General features: G+C 44.7%; 1 protein-coding gene across 1 annotated transcript in view; it reads left to right on the top strand.

Annotated features, from left to right (window-relative positions):
* LOC311232628 (uncharacterized protein) overlaps positions 1-17336 on the top strand; it is a gene marked incomplete at its 3' end in the record, with an annotated part of 41193 nt that extends 23857 nt beyond the window's left edge. The window contains 12 exon segments of the mRNA XM_084319488.1: positions 474-518; positions 652-705; positions 1326-1370; positions 2920-2973; positions 3134-3187; positions 3656-3709; positions 8967-9074; positions 11290-11379; positions 12750-12803; positions 14662-14769; positions 16821-16928; positions 17268-17336. Of these exon segments, the coding sequence (XP_084175614.1) occupies positions 474-518; positions 652-705; positions 1326-1370; positions 2920-2973; positions 3134-3187; positions 3656-3709; positions 8967-9074; positions 11290-11379; positions 12750-12803; positions 14662-14769; positions 16821-16928; positions 17268-17336 (843 nt within the window).
* Between the last annotated feature and the right edge of the window lie 339 nt (positions 17337-17675).

Genomic DNA, 17675 nt, shown 5'->3' with positions numbered 1-17675 from the left:
ACTCAGTACCTCTACCATAACTAGTTACAAATGCTTGAATATTGTTTATAATCTCGACACAAATCCCCCAAAAGCACCCTTTGAAACAAAGTGAACAACATTGCCCTCAGAGGATGTGGGTTAGGCTGAAAAACAAGCATAATTTGAGAAGTCTCTCAAATAAACCCATATATTTCTGATATAAAGATCATATCAGAGATTTATCACACTGAATTATCGTATTGTGGGTTTTTAATGATATTGTGCACGATGACCTATTGCTGTGTAGTCCAATATGATGACAATCAAGTGATGATTTAATATTCAGGCTGGAGCAGATATTGTGATATGCATCAATATTGAAGTTCTTCTGAATATCACATGGTTTTATTTCCATTGCCGCCAAGCCGTATTGGCAGCGACTCAACAGCACTTGAATTCAGATTCAAAGATCCGTTTCACTCCTTTGCTGACTTAGTTCTGATCTTCCCCAGGGTCCTGGGGGACAACCAGGAATTGGAGGCCAGAGAGGTCCTAATGTGAGTGCTGCCCTTCTATTCGCCTGTCCAGTATTCCAGTCTTCCTGTTATATCTGTTTAGTCTTGTGCTGATGGACGTCCTGATGGGTGTTCTGCGGTGATTATTCATCATTGTTCCTCTTTCTTCCTGCAGGGGGTGCGAGGGGGCAGGGGCGCCAAAGGGCCAACAGGAAAGTCGGGGGCAAAGGTTAGCTACCTCTCCTCACCACCTCATCACCTTGCATGTAATTTTAGCCATCTTAATTGTTAGTTTCATTATGCATTGTGTGTTGAGTACTGACTTTTAATCATTTTGTTTTGCAATAATAATTGTTTTTGTATGTTTTTTTGTGTGGACTCCAGGAAGACTAGCTGGTTGCTATCACCTGAGTCATAGGATTTAATAGTACCTCAAAGTCACTTGTGATACTGTAATAATTCACATTTGGTTCACATTCCTATGGTCTAGGACAGTTCAATCAATATTTATGAGTACACTATATATTTGTGATAACACTAACAACGCTCTCCCAAAGCCAGAACCAAGAGAACTAAAGGTTGATTTAGGCTAGGGCGCTCTGCACTTTTGATAACTGTTGCTTGAGAGAAATTACAGAAATTACAGGAATGACACAAATGACAATTTAATGTTGTGCACCACTCCCCGTCTGTCCTCCCTCCATCTCTCCCTTTGTCCTCCCTCCAATTCTCCCTCCATCTCTCCCTCTATATCTCCCTCTGTCCTCCCTCCATCTCTCCCCCTGTCCTCCATCTCTCCCTCCATCTCTTCCTCCATCTCTCCCTCCATCTCACCCTCCCTCTTCTCAGGGCTCTTCAGGTCATGATGGCACCGCTGGATCACCTGGGGAGAGGGTAAGACGTGCACCTCTCCTGAGATAGATAGAGAGAGAGAGAGAGAGAGAGATAGATAGATAGATAGATAGATAGATAGATAGATAGATAGATAGATAGATAGATAGATAGATAGATAGATAGATAGATAGATAGATAGATAGATAGATAGATAGATAGATAGATAGATAGATAGATAGATAGATAGATAGATAGATAGATAGATCGATAGATACTGTAGAACTATATATAGATAGATAGATAGATAGATAGATAGATAGATAGATAGATAGATAGATAGATAGATAGATAGATAGATAGATAGATAGATAGATAGATAGATAGATAGATAGATAGATAGATAGATAGATAGATAGATAGACAGACCCCTCCCCCCACCCATCAACACCAGCACCCCTCCCCACCTCTCAAGCACCCCCCCCCCCCACCCATCAGCACTGGCACCCCAGCCCCAACAGCAGCCTGCCCACCACCACCCACAAACACCAACCCCAGGGTGCTCAAAGCATGTGCGGAGCAGCTGGCAGCACCGCTGCAACATCTCTTCAACCTCTCCCTGAGGCTGGAGAGGGTGCCCCAGCTCTGGAAGACCTCCTGCATTGTCCCGGTGCCCAAGAAGGGACGACCCAGCACCCTCAACGACTACAGGCCAGTCGCTCTGACGTCACACGTCATGAAGACGTTCGAGAGACTGGTCCTGCAACACCTCAAGCCCCTGGTGCGTGACTCCCTCGACCCCCTGCAGTTTGCATACCCGGCAAACATCGGGGTGGAGGACGCAATCATCTATATGCTCCACAGAGCTTACACGGACCTGGAGAAGCCGCGCAGCTCAGTGCGGATAATGTTCTTCGACTTCTCCAGTGCCTTCAACACCATCCAGCCGTCACTGCTAGCGGAGAAGCACGCTCTCCGTGATGCAGCTGGAGCACGGCTTGGTGGCCTGGATCAAGGACTACCTCACTGACAGACCGCAGTACGTCAGACTAAAGGAAAGTCAGTACGACGTACTGGTGAGCAACACCGGCGCCCCCCAAGGAACTGTGCTGTCACCCTTCCTCTTCACCCTCTATACCTCAGACTTCTGCCACAACTCAAGCGGGTGCTACCGGCAGAAGTTCTCTGATGACTCCTCCATCGTAAGCTACATCACCGACGACGATGAGGAGGAGTATAGAGCCCTGGTGGAGAGCTTTGTGGGGTGGAGCGACAGCAACCACCTCCAACTCAACACCAGTAAAACCAAGGAGCTGGTGGTGGACTTCCGGAGGGGCAAGAAGAGGCCCTTCCCCCCCCCCGATTCCCATCACCATCTATTATATATAGATAGATAGATAGATAGATAGATAGATAGATAGATAGATAGATAGATAGATAGATAGATAGATAGATAGATAGAGAGATAGAGAGATAGAGAGATAGATAGATAGATAGATAGATAGATAGATAGATAGATAGATAGATAGATAGATAGATAGATAGATAGATAGATAGATAGGTGATTGATTGATTGATTGATTGATTGATTGATTGATTGGTTCATTTCCAGGGACCCCAAGGGCCACTGGGAAGGAATGGAGAGGGCGGGCCAAAAGGAGCCACAGTGAGTCAAAACCTGCATGTACACACATACACACACACACTACACACAAACACTTATTGCGTATAATTTTCCTGACACAACTGAACGCGACTACCAAACAGCTGTTCCCTGGTACATTAGTGTCCTTCATGTGTGTGTGTGTATATGTGTGTGTGTGTAGGGTCCAGGAGGGAAGGATGGACTTCCAGGTCACCCAGGTCAAAGAGGAGAGCCGGTGAGTGGGGTTAAAGTTCACCCAGAGGTGTTGTTATCATATGTACCATACCTGGCTACATCATCAGTATACCTGGCTGTCAGCATCAATCTCTCTCTCTCTCTCTCCCTCTCTCTCTCTCTTTTTCTAACTCATATCTAACTCAAGAAAGGTTAACAAAATATATTTTTATTGTCCATGTATTATGAATAAGTACAAAACCGCACACTGCCATAATATTAGTTTATCATGTAAATAAATCATTCTGTTGTTATTGTACAGGCTCTTTCTTCATACGTTTGACTATCACACACATCTGGCCTACACTTTGATAATCCTTGACTCAGGAGCACAAACTTATATTATACACTTTTATTTATTGTAAACTTGTCAATATTGTTGACATTTAATAGTGTCGTGATTGGACGTTTCCATATGACAGCAGTGAAAGATCATGCAGTATCTGTCGTTTCTTCTCTTTGTGTCCAGGGTTTCCAAGGGAAGACGGGACCCCCAGGGCCTGGAGGTGTGGTGGGGCCACAGGTGAGTGTCAGGACCACGTGATCATACCTTGTTGACCGCTTGGTTTGTTTGAGGAGGTGTGAACACCATAATCCAATACTAAACGAATACCTCACATGCATATTTCAGGTGAGACTCGACACTGACAGTAACTTAATTAATATTCAATAACTTCATAATCACCAACAGTGAACTGGACATGACGTAAGTATTATGTTGTGGCTTGTTTGTGCAAATGTTTGTTAACCTCTTAACTCATTGGCTGCCAGCTATTAGCCTTATCCTGTGGTAGCTACTGCCATGATGTAAACGATGGGAGTTGGTCACCTTGTTTGTAGAGCTAAATCTATATTATATATTATAGCCATGGATACAATACTATAGTCATTTGACTTTGAGTTTCTTCCGGTCAAGATGCAAAAAAGAGATAATTTTTTACATCCATACCTTCCCGTGTTATACCGTGGTGAATATAATTATGGTTTTAGAGCGGTCTAGGGTCATTCATGAAATGCTTAGTTATGGCAATATACGTCGATTCCATTGTACACGTTGCCATGTCTTGCCTGTATACGCTATTATCCCAAAATAAAATCTAGATCATAGCTATTATGTTCCATCATGAATGCATGAAAGGGGGGGGGTCGTTTCTGATTATTTGATTGTCAGTAACGGCATTCGCATTGAACACTAAAAACCGGTTATCAGCCCGATCGGTGTAAAAGCATTGCAGGATCAAGCAAAAATGTACGTCAAATCGCCCTTACCTGTGGCCGGGAGTAATCCAAAAAGAATATTCCAATTTCTTGATCGCCATCTGGTAGATCCAATGTCCATTTGCTCGACGGCATAATCCACCATAACATATGGATCGGGCATATTTGATGGGCTTCAATGTAACCGGCAGAACCGTTCGCCTGGGGCCTAACCTGGGGCCATCCCACATCCCAGGATACAATGTTATAAAAGGTGCTCGATACCGCCGTCTAGTGTGATCAAGCAAGCATGAAAGCATTACAAATGACGTTGTGTGTGTCAGCAAGTTGATACAGCAAGCCTCTTCCGTGTTTTGGTACAAGCTTGCACACCACGCCCCCCACTCTGTCGTCGGGGACGCTGGTTCGCACCCGAGACCACCTATTCCAGCGGTCCAGGTTTGGAGCGAATCAGCGTCCCCGGGGACGCGGGGGAGCGTTCTCATCAGGGACGATCACACCCTTTTTTGGTGCGATCGCGCTCTGATTCGACCCCGAATGGCTAGTGTGAAAGCGTCTGGTTTTCAACTTTCACTTAGTTCCCTTATTCGCACCCCCTACAACGCTGACCAAATTTTTTTACCATCAGCGGATGATTGGCAGTTCTGGAGCGTCTGGAGTCAGGGGTGGTCATCTGACGCACGGAGCGTAAAAAGACGCTCGCCTGACATAATCGTCATGTAACTCGAGAACCGAGGCACAGAATTGGTCGAGTGAGGTGGCATTCGAACGACAACAAATAGATCTTTCGAACGGTATATTATATGTAGACCTTTGTGGACCAGTGTGGACCTTTTTGCAATTGACACCCTGTCTTGAAAACCTCTGTGGGCCATGATGCCAGAAAAAAACCATGTTAAGTCAATGAGGATTTTCAAACCGGAGGCAGGCTGGTCAGGAATCCAGTTGCTCCAGTGGAGCTGCTCAGTGGTTAGCAGTGTCAGACTGTGGTTGTACTGGGCGGCTCCTAGGTGTGAGTGTGAAGCAGGGCATTGCCAAAAAAGAGCATCCCTGCTCAGTGGTGTAGAGGTCTAAACACTCGCCTAAACACCGCAGAGACCCGGGTTCAATTCCCGCCAGCGGTACCTCCGGCTTGGTCAGTCATCCCCATGAACACAATTAGCAGTGTTCGCGGCCGGGAAGCCAGTATGAGTTGTTGCAACAGTGACTCCTACTGGTCAGCAGGGAGGGAATCTGGGGGAGATATATATATAATATAATATATAAACTGGACTTTTGAAGAAGTCTTTATTCATCATGCAGTGACACACATGCGATGGGCAGCACACACAGGAACACACATATGCAATATCTTTTGGGTCGCCGATGAAATCGAGTCTCTGCGCTTGACCCATCCCGTCGTCCTTACCCCCCCAAGGGCACCCGGGAGAAGATAGGGGCTGCGGCGTGGGGCTGCGGCGTGGGGCTGCGCCCCGGGGACCAATCCAAGTGCTCCTGTCCGTCTTCGTCAGGGAACGCGACAGCGTTAGCGATCTGTTGTGCATGTTTTTCCATTGGGTTTATCTTATCGGGAGGGGAAACCCTTGCGAGCACGGGGAGAACATGCAAACTCCACACAGAAAGGCCTGAGAGATACCCCACCTGGGTACCTGGCAACGTGGAAACCTGGTCCCCAAGCGGGAATCCAACCCTGGACCTTCTAGCTGTGAGGCGACAGTGCAGCATGTGGTAGTCTACACCCTCCCCAGACCAACAGTAGGGCAGCATGTGGTAGTCTACACACCCTCCCCAGACTGACAGTAGGGCAGCATGTGGTAGTCTACACCCTCCCCAGACCGACAGTAGGGCAGCATGTGGTAGTCTACACCCTCCCCAGACCGATAGTAGGGCAGCATGTGGTAGTCTACACCCTCCCCAGACCAACAGTAGGGCAGCATGTGGTAGTCTACACACCCTCCCCAGACCGACAGTAGGGCAGCATGTGGTAGTCTACACCCTCCCCAGACCGACAGTAGGGCAGCATGTGGTAGTCTACACCCTCCCCAGACCGACAGTAGGGCAGCATGTGGTAGTCTACACCCTCCCAGACCGATAGTAGGGCAGCGTGTGGTAGTCTACACCCTCCCCAGACCGACAGTAGGGCAGCGTGTGGTAGTCTACACACCCTCCCCAGACCGACAGTAGGGCAGCATGTGGTAGTCTACACCCTGCCCAGACCGACAGTAGGGCAGCGTGTGGTAGTCTACACCCTCCCCAGACCGACAGTAGGGCAGCGTGTGGTAGTCTACACCCTCCCCAGACCGACATTAGGGCAGCATGTGGTAGTCTACACATTCCCAGACCGACAGTAGGGCAGCATGTGGTAGTCTACACACCCTCCCCAGACCAACAGTAGGGCAGCGTGTGGTAGTCTACACCCTCCCCAGACCGACAGTAGGGCAGTATGTGGTAGTCTACACCCTCCCCAGACCGACAGTAGGGCAGCGTGTGGTAGTCTACACCCTCCCCAGACTGACAGTAGAGGCAGCACAATGACCAGGAGGGAATTGGCATAACAACAAACTTGGGGGATGAGAGAAAAGGTGAAAAGAAAAAAAATATATTTAAAATTTAACATACTCCCGGCGTTGCTATCAGCTTGGCTGGCCTCTCACACTGATACAATTGGCTGTATCAGGGGGTGGGAAAGCTGAAGGGTGGGTCCTGGGCGTTGTGGACAGCGACCCCTACAGTTCAGGGTTGGAACTAAGGAGAAATAGTGTGGCCTCCCACACGCTACACTCTCCCCGGTGAGAACCTGCGCGGCCAGGTTGGCCTGCCCCAGGCTGCACATGCGTCGGAGGAAAGCATGTGACAGTCTCCGGTCTCCCGGACCAACAGTAGGGGAAAGTATGCAACAACCAGGAAGGGTGGGATGGGAGAAAAAATCGGGAAAAAGGAGGGGAAGAAAGATAATAAAAAAAAAAAAAAAAAAATTAACATACTGTATCTCCATGCTGTTATGGACCCTGTGATCTGCCCTCACTAGGGATGGGTACCGAATCCGGTACTTTTAAGGGTATCGACCGAATCACGTCGGTACTACCGAGTACCGATTCACGTGAGATCCACCGGTGCCACATTTCGGTAATGCAAAAAAAAAATGTTTAAGTCCGATGACGTCAATGTTTTGTTTACCGCAAAACAAAACCTATGAAGTGTGCCGCACGTGCACGTCAACGTTCATGCGCACAACACAATACAGGCTTACCTAGGATTTTACTTGATTCAACAACAACAAAGCAGTCGGGGAAATGGCAAGCTGAAAACGGTCGCAAGTGTGGTTTACAAAGCTAGATGCAGACAACGCTTGCTGCAATATGATATATTATAATATATATATATATATATTAACAAATTGTTCTAAATAAATAATAATTAGGGATGTCCGATATTATCGGCCTACCGATATTATTGGCCGATATCGGCATTAAAATGTGATATCGGATTTTTTTTTTTTTTTACATTTCTATAACCTTTATTTACCCAGGCAAGCAAGTAACAACAAATTCTGATTTTATTTATTGTCAAAAGTATGCATAATGTTGTGTTAATTCCACAACAAGAGATATGTAATGTTAATTACCTGAAATTATTAAACTTTTTGGGGGGGGAAACCCTGCATATATCGGTTGATATCGGTATCGGAAATTAAGAGTTGGACAATATCGGTATATTGGTATCGGTAAAAAAGCCAATATCGAGCATCCCTAATAATAATGATAATAAATTATTTGAAGTTTGGACTAATATTTTACAACTGAGGTAGATTACATTTTAGACACTAATAGACCGAAAAAAGGTACCGTCAGGTACCCGTATCGATTCACAGGTACCGGTACCTGTACCGGTTCAAATGTGAACGGTACCCAACCCTAGCCCTCATGTGTATCTCCATGTTGTTCTGGACCCTGTGATCTGCCCTCACCTGTATCTCCATACTGTTATGGACCCTGCGATGTGCCCTCACCTGTATCTCCATACTGTTATGGACCCTGCGATGTGCCCTCACCTGTATCTCCATACTGTTATGGACCCTGTGATGTGGCCTCACCTGTATCTCCATGCTGTTCTGGACCCTGTGATCTGGCCTCACCTGTATCTCCATGCTGTTCTGGACCCTGTGATCTGGCCTCACCTGTATCTCCATGCTGTTCTGGACCCTGTGATGTGCACTCACCTGTATCTCCATGCTGTTATGGACCCTGTGATGTGCCCTCACCTGTATCTCCATGCTGTTATGGACCCTGTGATGTGCCCTCACCTGTATCTCCATGCTGTTATGGACCCTGTGATCTGCCCTCACCTGTATCTCCATGCTGTTATGGACCCTGTGATCTGCCCTCACCTGTATCTCCATGCTGTTATGGACCCTGTGATGTGCCCTCACCTGTATCTCCATGCTGTTATGGACCCTGTGATGTGCCCTCACCTGTATCTCCATGCTGTTATGGACCCTGTGATGTGCCCTCACCTGTATCTCCATACTGTAATGGACCCTGTGATGTGCTTGTGTGTTCCAGGGTAAATCAGGAGAGACCGGGCCGACTGGGGACAGAGGACACCCAGGGTCACCGGGCGGACCTGGAGAGCAGGGTCTACCTGGATCTGCTGGGAAGGAGGGCGGGAAGGTGGGTACACACACACACACACACACACCGCACACGCACACACACACACACACACACACACACACACATACACACACACACACACACACACACACACACACACACACACACACACACACACACACACACACACACACACACACACACACACACACACACACACACACACACACACACACACACACACACACACACACACACACACACACACACACACACACACACACACACACACACACACACACACATTCTTATCTCCACCAGGCAGAAGATCATGTAATCGGTCCGGTCTGTGTGTCTGTCTGTGTCTGTCTGTCTATCCGCAGTTAATCTAGCCGACTACAAGGCCGTGGTAGATTAAACTTGGCACATAGGCTGACAGCGGGCCAAGGACCTGAATGATTGAATATTTCTCAAATTGATCAATGACATGTATTTTATTTTAATTGATTTCCATCATCAATAAACCCAACCCCCTTTCATATGGGAGGTATCAGTGAATTCAGTAGACTACTACTTTCATTGGTCGGTTAACCACGCTCTACTGAGTGCTCCTTTCTAGTACATAGTGTATTGAATCAGCAGATCAAATCACGATCTGCATATAAGATTCAAATAACATAGAGGTTCCACATGCTTTTGGAACCCATATGGATACAAAGAGCATTTTCTCCATCACACTGTCTGGCTACCTACTGTATTACAGTGGAGATAGAGCTAGATCTGGCAAGCTGTTTGGCACTTCTCATAGGTTTTAATTTGTTTTATTAGAATATAATGTAATCGCACGTTTGCAGAAAAAACAGCTTTGTGAACGTTGACGTATCAGTCAGTACCAAAAGTTCATCCTCTGAAGTTTTCTGGTCGGTCAAGACAGACACATAATGGGCCCTTTCCAACAAATACAGATACTCCTCATTAAAGAATTATTAAAAACAGACGTAAACACAATGGATCAATGAGATTCATAACAGCATCTCCACGTGTGCCTGGTTACCACGTGTGCCTGGTTACCACGTGTGCCTGGTTACCACGTGTGCCTGGTTACCACGTGTGCCTGGTTACCACGCTGCTGTGGAACTGCGTGGCAAGACGCCATGTCTACAAACAATCCAGGATCCAACCTCGAGCTGGTCGGGTCGAGGGAGGCACCACAGTAGTAGGTGATCACAAACGCAACCGCTGACCAGCTCTCTGAATGGACCAACTTCCAGAATCATCAGAGAGCTTTCAGGAAACACCAAAGAACCCCCCCCCCCCCCCCCCCCAATACCAAATCAAGTTAAATTCCAAGTCAACACATAACCAAGTAAATGGCTAAAGGGCTGCATTTATATACTGTAGCACTTTTATCCAAAGCGCTTTACAACTTGTTCCTCACATTTGTACCCATTCACTCACACATTCACACACCGATGGCAGAGGCAGCCATGCAATGTGCCAACCTGCTCATCAGGAGCAATTAGGGGTTAAGTGTTTTGCTCAAGGACACTTCCACACGCTGCCCGGGAGGAGCGGGAATCGAACCGGGAACCTCCGGATTACCAGACGACTGCTCTACCTCCTGTCGCCACTGTCGCCCCAGCCCCAGAGTCTGTCGCAACCAAGTCAAATTCCAAGTCAATGCATAATCAAGTCAAATTCAGTGTCAATACATAATTAAGTCAAATTCCAAGTCAACACATAACCAAGTCAAATTCCAAGTCAACACATAACCAAGTCAAATTCCATGTCAACACATAACCAAGTCAAATTCCATGTCAATAGAGAACCAAGTCAAATTCCATGTCAATAGAGAACCAAGTCAAATTCCAAGTCAATACATAACCAAGTCAAATTCCAAGTATGAATGAATGATTTTATTTCGGTCTTTTTTTTTTTTTTTAAGCATAGTAGTACTGTAGAACTTAAAAAAAACGAAAAATATTAAATTACAGAAAAGGTGTAGGCTGAAGCCGAGGCTTATAATTGCCTACCCTTTTTACATTACACTATTTACACAAGAAAAAAACACAAGTCAATACATAACCAATTAGGGGTGTAAAGGTACACGTATCCGTACCGGACCGAACCGTTTCAGTGTGTACCGTACCGTACCGTACCGAACGGCTGTGTAGTGTACCGAACGAATACAACGGTATGTTACCAGAGCTGGTGGTGAACATGAGGAAGTGATTTGACTGTGCTTTGTGTTGTGTCTGTTGTTGGTTGTCAGGGCGACCCAGGAACAGCAGGGACAACTGGGAAGAATGGCCCTCAGGGGCTCAGAGGCTTCAGAGGGAGCAGAGGAGCCACCGGGGGCATGGTAACACACATACACACACACACACACACACACACACACACACACACACACACACACACACACACACACACACACACACACACACACACATACACACACACACACACACACACACACACACACACACACACACACACAAACTGTTCACACACATACACACGTACACAAACTGTACACACACACATACACAAACTGTTCACACACATACACACGTACACAAACTGTATACACACACATACACAAACTGTACACACATGTACACAAACTCTACACACACATACACACGTACACAAACTCTACACACACACACACACACACACACACACACACACACACACACACACACACACACACACACACACACACACACACACACACACACACACTTTTCATTGTCATTGTGAAGGTGTTAGGTTAAGTGGTGTTTTAGTTTAGTAGCAACAGTGACTGAACACAGAGTTGTTTAAACCACAGAACCACCTGGATGTTACAAGGCAGAGACTGAGAGCTGCTCAACGAGAGTCGTTCCTCAAAAGAGCCGCTTGGTACTGTGCTCTGTTGCTTTGGTCTGACGTGTGGGTTGGAGTTCAGTAACTTACTATCAGGGGTGTAAAAAGTACCCAGAAATTATACTTAAGTGAAAGTATGGGTACCGTCTCAAAATCGTACTCAAGTAAAAGTCAGAGTATCTGGCTAAAAACACACTTGAGTAAAAGTCAAAACGTTTCTACTTTTAAATAGTACTAAAGTACTAAAAAGTTAAAGTTAAAAAAAAAATTCTGACTGTCTATTCTTCTGATAGCAGGTGTTTAATCAAAGATCCCCGCTTTCTAGTCTTGCACAAGGACCAATCAGCATGGGTATGGGCGGGTTCATTTTCCAAATATACTCATTAAAATGGTTGGACCTGCGAGATTTGTACTTTGTACTTTGCATTTTAAATGTAAGGAGTAAAAAGTACGTATTTTTTTCTCTGAAATGTAATTGAGTAAAAGTACAAGTATACAAACCTAATAATACTCAAGTAAAGTACAAATCCCCACAAACAATACTTAAGTATTGTAACAAAGTACAATTACTCAAGTACTTTACACCCCTGCTTACTATACTGTGGATGCCTCCTCTCTTGGTAGAGGCTGAGGTGTGGCCAGCAGTAGCAACCCCTCCCCACGGAAACACACACAGCAGACCAAAATTAAAAAAGATGAACAAAGCACAATACCAAAAGGGGCTCTTCTGCCTAGAGGTCACCTGTTTGACGGCATTGCATATTCTACCTTTAAGGAGTTAAAAACGGTGTTTACGGTTTCTAAAATGAAGTGGAGTGATTTAATTGTACATTGAATTAAACATTGTGTTTGTCTCTCCAGGGGCCTGCTGGTCTGAAAGGAGGTGCAGGACCCACCGGATTATCAGGAGGCATAGTGAGTTATCCTTCCTTCACTACATCTCCTCTCATCTCCTCTCCTCTCCTCTCCTCTCTTCTCTTCTTCTCTCCTCTCTTCTCATCTCCTCTCCTCTCCTCTCATCTCTTCTCCTCTCATCTCCTCTCCTCTCCTCTCCTCTCCTCTCATCTCCTCCGCTCTCCTCTCCTCTCCTCTCCTCTCATCTCCTCCGCTCTCCTCTCCTCTCTTCTCCTCTCCACTCCTCTCTTCTCCTCTCATCTCCTCTCCATCCTCTCTTCTATTCTCCATCCTCTCTTCTATTCTCCTCTCCTCTCATCTCATCTCCTCTCCTCTCCTCGTCTCCTCTTATCTCTTCTCCTCTCTCCTTTCCTTTCTTCTCCTTTCCTTTCTTCTCCTTTCATCTCCTCTCATATCCTCCCCTCTGCTCTCCTCTCCTCTCCTCCTCTCATCTCTCCTTTGCTCTGCTCTCCCCTCCTCTGGTCTCCTCTCCTCTCCTTTCCTTTCACCTCCTCTCATCTCCTCTCATCTCATCCCCTCTCCTTTTTGTATTTGTATTTATTTATTACGTAACACAGTTACTGTAAACAAAAGTAAAAAAAAAAAAAAAAACATAATAATTAGGGATGTCCGATATTATCGGCCTACCGATATTATCGGCCGATATTGGCATTAAAATGTGATATCGGAAAATATCGGTATCGTTTTTTTTTACATTTTTATAACCTTTATTTACCCAGGTAAGCAAGTAAGAACAAATTCTGATTTTATTTATTGTCAAAAGTTTGCATAGTGTTAATTCCACAACAAGAGATATGTAATGTTAATTACCTGAAATTATTCCGTTTTGGGGGGGGGGGGGGGGGGGGGGGGGGGGGGGGGAACCCCTGCATATATCGGTTGATATCGGTTGATATCGGTATCGGAAATTAAGAGTTGGACAATATCGGTATATCGGTATCGGTAAAAAAGCTAATATCGAGCATCCCTAATAATAACCATATTGTGAAGTAGAAGTTAGAAGCCTAGAGGCTTATCGAGAACTTCCCCTGTTTTGTAAAATCAAAACATGCAAAAATATACATATTATTTAAAAAATACCAGTACTACATTCAAAAGATATGTGTTAACACAAACATACATACACACAGTACATACATACATATACTGTGTACTGCGTACATAATAATACATAACCACCCACCTGCCTACAAACCTACCCACCCACATAACCAAATACATACCTACATGTATGACCTATTTATCTATCTACTACTTTTGGATATGAGAATTTTTTTTGTAGTTTACTTAAAAAATAAGCAGAGATGGAGATTTCCTCAGCATAGGATCAGCTGCATTCCAAAGATTGGACCCTCTATACCTCACTGAGAACTGCCTAAGTGAAGTACCACAATAAGGTATGCAGGTCCCTGGACTGACGTGTAACATATGAATGAACATCCGAATTAAAAGAAAAAAAATGATTAAAACCATTTGGTAGATTGTGATGATCATAAATGCATTTGTACACAAATATACATATCGCCTCTCCTCTCCTCCCCTCTTATCTCCTCTGCTCTCCTCCCCTCTTCTCTCCTATCTTCTCCTCTCCTCTCATCTCCTCTCCTTTACTCTCCTCTCCTCTGCTCGGCTCTCCCCTCCTCCGCTCTCTCCTCTCCTCTGCTCTCCTCTCCCCTCCTCTGCTCTCCTGGCATTCTCAATATCCTATGCACTCATCTGTTCTTCTCCCCTCCTCTCTCTCTCCTCTCCTCTTATTTCCTCTCCATCCTCTTCTCTGCTCTCCTGTGTGATGCAGTGTGACAGCCTCTCTGAAGTGAATTGCTTTGGTTAAAATCCTGCTCTTGTCTCTGTCCCCCAGGGGGCAGCAGGTGAGAGGGGGCCTCCGGGATCGGCTGGTGCTATTGGTCAGCCTGGACGGGCCGGATCCATTGGTGGACCTGGACCAATGGGAGAGAAAGGGGAACCTGTGAGTTTGTCTCTTACCTGTGTATTGTTACCAATACACAGGCCCGCCTAGTTATAGTTGAAAGTGGGGGTGCAATTTTTTATTTTTTTTTATTTATATAATTTTTTTTCATTTAATGAACCTGTACGTGCAATTTCCTGCAATATAGAGCCTTCAATCTTGACTAATAAAGCTGCTCTTTTCACTATAAAACTCAGTTTATATTGCAGTATGATAGCCAATTACTATAATAATAATAATATATTAATTATACTGTATATATACTGTATATTGATTTTTCGCTCTTTTATTTTTATTAAATCAATCTCCTTTCAAATAGGCCAAGTTTTTAATAAGAAAGAGAGAAAAAAATACCAACAAGGAACAATAACAGGGTCTGCTGTAAATATAGCCTATTTTGTGTCTTAATTTGTTATGTTATCCTACACTTTAAGCTGTCTGATATTTCCATTACCTGTAACTCTTGGGTCTCTTTCTCTCCTTCCTGAGTCTGTACAGTCACCATATCATTCTACATTAAGGAGAGCAATACACTTATGAATACACTGAACATCATTATGAAACATTTCTATTGCACCCTTACTTACAATTCATTATGAATTGAAAATGGGGGGACCCTGATGTAAACAAAACAAAAGTCTTTCTCTGGTCTGCATCCCCCTTAACAATTGTGTGTATTGAGCCGTACTGTATTGTACCCATTCTGCAATCTGTTATTGATTGATAAAAAAATTTATTAACATATTGCAGAATGGGTACAATACAGTACGGCTCAATACACACAATTGTTAAGGGGATGCAGACCAGAGAGAGACTTTTGTTTTGTTTACATCAGGGTCCCCCGTTTTCAATTCATAGTGAATTGTAAGTAAGGGTGCAATTAACACCGTGCAATCCATTATTTGTGGAGCCCCGCCCTTTAAGTCTTTGAGCTATTAGGCTACTAGGGTTCTTACTTTGCGTTTTGGTGTACTGAAAAATGCTCCGATGTCTGTATTCTTTCTTTTTTCTGCCATTGTTACCTGGTTGGCTGGGACACACACACACACATTTTCATTTCAGGTATTGTACCTTAAGATAATTGAACATCTTGATTTACCGTAAATCCTCAAATATAGGACGGGTCTTCTATTTACCTCAGCTGCAAAGAGCACCAGGCCTTTATTAGAGAGGCTTATATAAGAGGCAGGCCTTAATTTTAAAAAATGACACTCATGGACATAATCCCTTCATTTTCAGACTTGTATTGCATTATTATTATAATAAAAAAAAAAAAAAAAAATTGGGGGGCCCTCGTCACTAAAGGCCCACGGGCCGCGGCCGTCGTTAATCCGGCCCTGCTCGTCTGCCATAGCGAACGTTAAAATTTGAAAACGAAGTCAACGTTATCCAGCTGACGACACCACATAATCTAGATATATGACAACGTTAGCTAGCGGCTAGCACTAAAGCTAACGCCAACCAGAGGGAAACTTTGTTATTATTATTATTATTATTGGTATGACCAGATGGCATTTCGGACCGTGAAACAATTTTATTGTATTGCGTGGTAGAAGTTATACCACTCAATAGTAAAGATGATGTCTAACATAATAGTTTGTTCGAACAACTGAACTTACTTAGTGGAAGATCCTGCTGTTGACTTGTGTGACTAAAGTGTTCACGCTGCCTGCCTGCCTGCGTACCAGTTTACACCTGGAGGCTGCCTGCAGCGCTGTGAGACTGGAGTGCGCGTCCGCTCTGTCTGCTGGGGGCTGGATCAAACCATATCGGGCAGGGGGGTGTCGCAATCTTTGGAAACTTAAAAACGTGCTATTAAGTGTCATTGCGTATTATTAATTTGATTGAAATTACGTAGTTATGGTTAGATAATATTTATATATTGGGGGGGGGGGGATATATCATATGATCAAAAAGTGAGGGAGCAAAGGGACAAGTTTGCTCCCCCAAGTTCAATACTGGTAGAGCACCCGCTTCGCCTGCTCCATTACGTTGCCTATGTGTGTGTGTGTGTACACACGTTAACAGACATGTGTGTGTGTGTGTCTCAGGGAGACAAAGGTCCGATCGGACCAGCAGGAAAGGATGGAGACCAGGGACCTTTAGGACTACTTGGAGCCGCTGGCCCCGCTGGCCCCCCAGGAGATGATGGGGATAAGGTAATGTGTGTGTGTGTGTGTATTGATACCATTCTGATAAGATGTGACTCGATTTAACCCGTTCAGGTGTCCTTTGTAGCCTACAAGATAGAATCGAAGGCTTTGTTGTTGTGACGCCATATTATGACGTGGATGAAGTTAACACTGGTGTATACGTGTATATAATGTGTGTATGTGTGTCTATGTGTGTGTGTGTGTGTGTGTGTGTGTGTGTGTGTCTATGTGTGTGTGTGTCTATGTGTGTGTGTGTGTGTGTGTGTGTGTGTGTGTGTGTGTGTGTGTGTGTGTGTGTGTGTGTGTGTGTGTGTGTGTGTGTGTGTGTGTGTGTGTGTTCCACAGGGGGAGACAGGAGGACCAGGTCAGAAGGGCAGTAAAGGAGACAAAGGAGAATTAGTGAGTAGAGCTTGAACAGTACACACATACTATACTGTAACTACACTGTACTGTACTATACTGTACTATACTATATTATACTGTACTGTAACTACACTATACTGTACTGAAACTACACTGTACTGTACTATACTATACTGTACTATACTGTACTATATTATATTATACTGTACTGAAACTACACTATACTGTACTACACTGTACTGGACTGTTCTACACTATACTGTACTGCACTATACTGTACTATACTACACTGTACTATACTATACTGTACTATACTGTACTGCACTACACTGTACTATACTATACTGTACTATACTACACTATACTACACTGTACTATACTATACTGTAC

This window comes from Notolepis coatsorum (genome assembly GCF_963971535.1).
Source record: "Notolepis coatsorum genome assembly, chromosome: 7".
Taxonomy (NCBI): Eukaryota; Metazoa; Chordata; class Actinopteri; order Aulopiformes; family Paralepididae; genus Notolepis; species Notolepis coatsorum.
The sequence above is the reverse complement of the archived record's forward strand: the minus strand, read 5'-3'. Positions and strand labels throughout refer to the sequence as shown.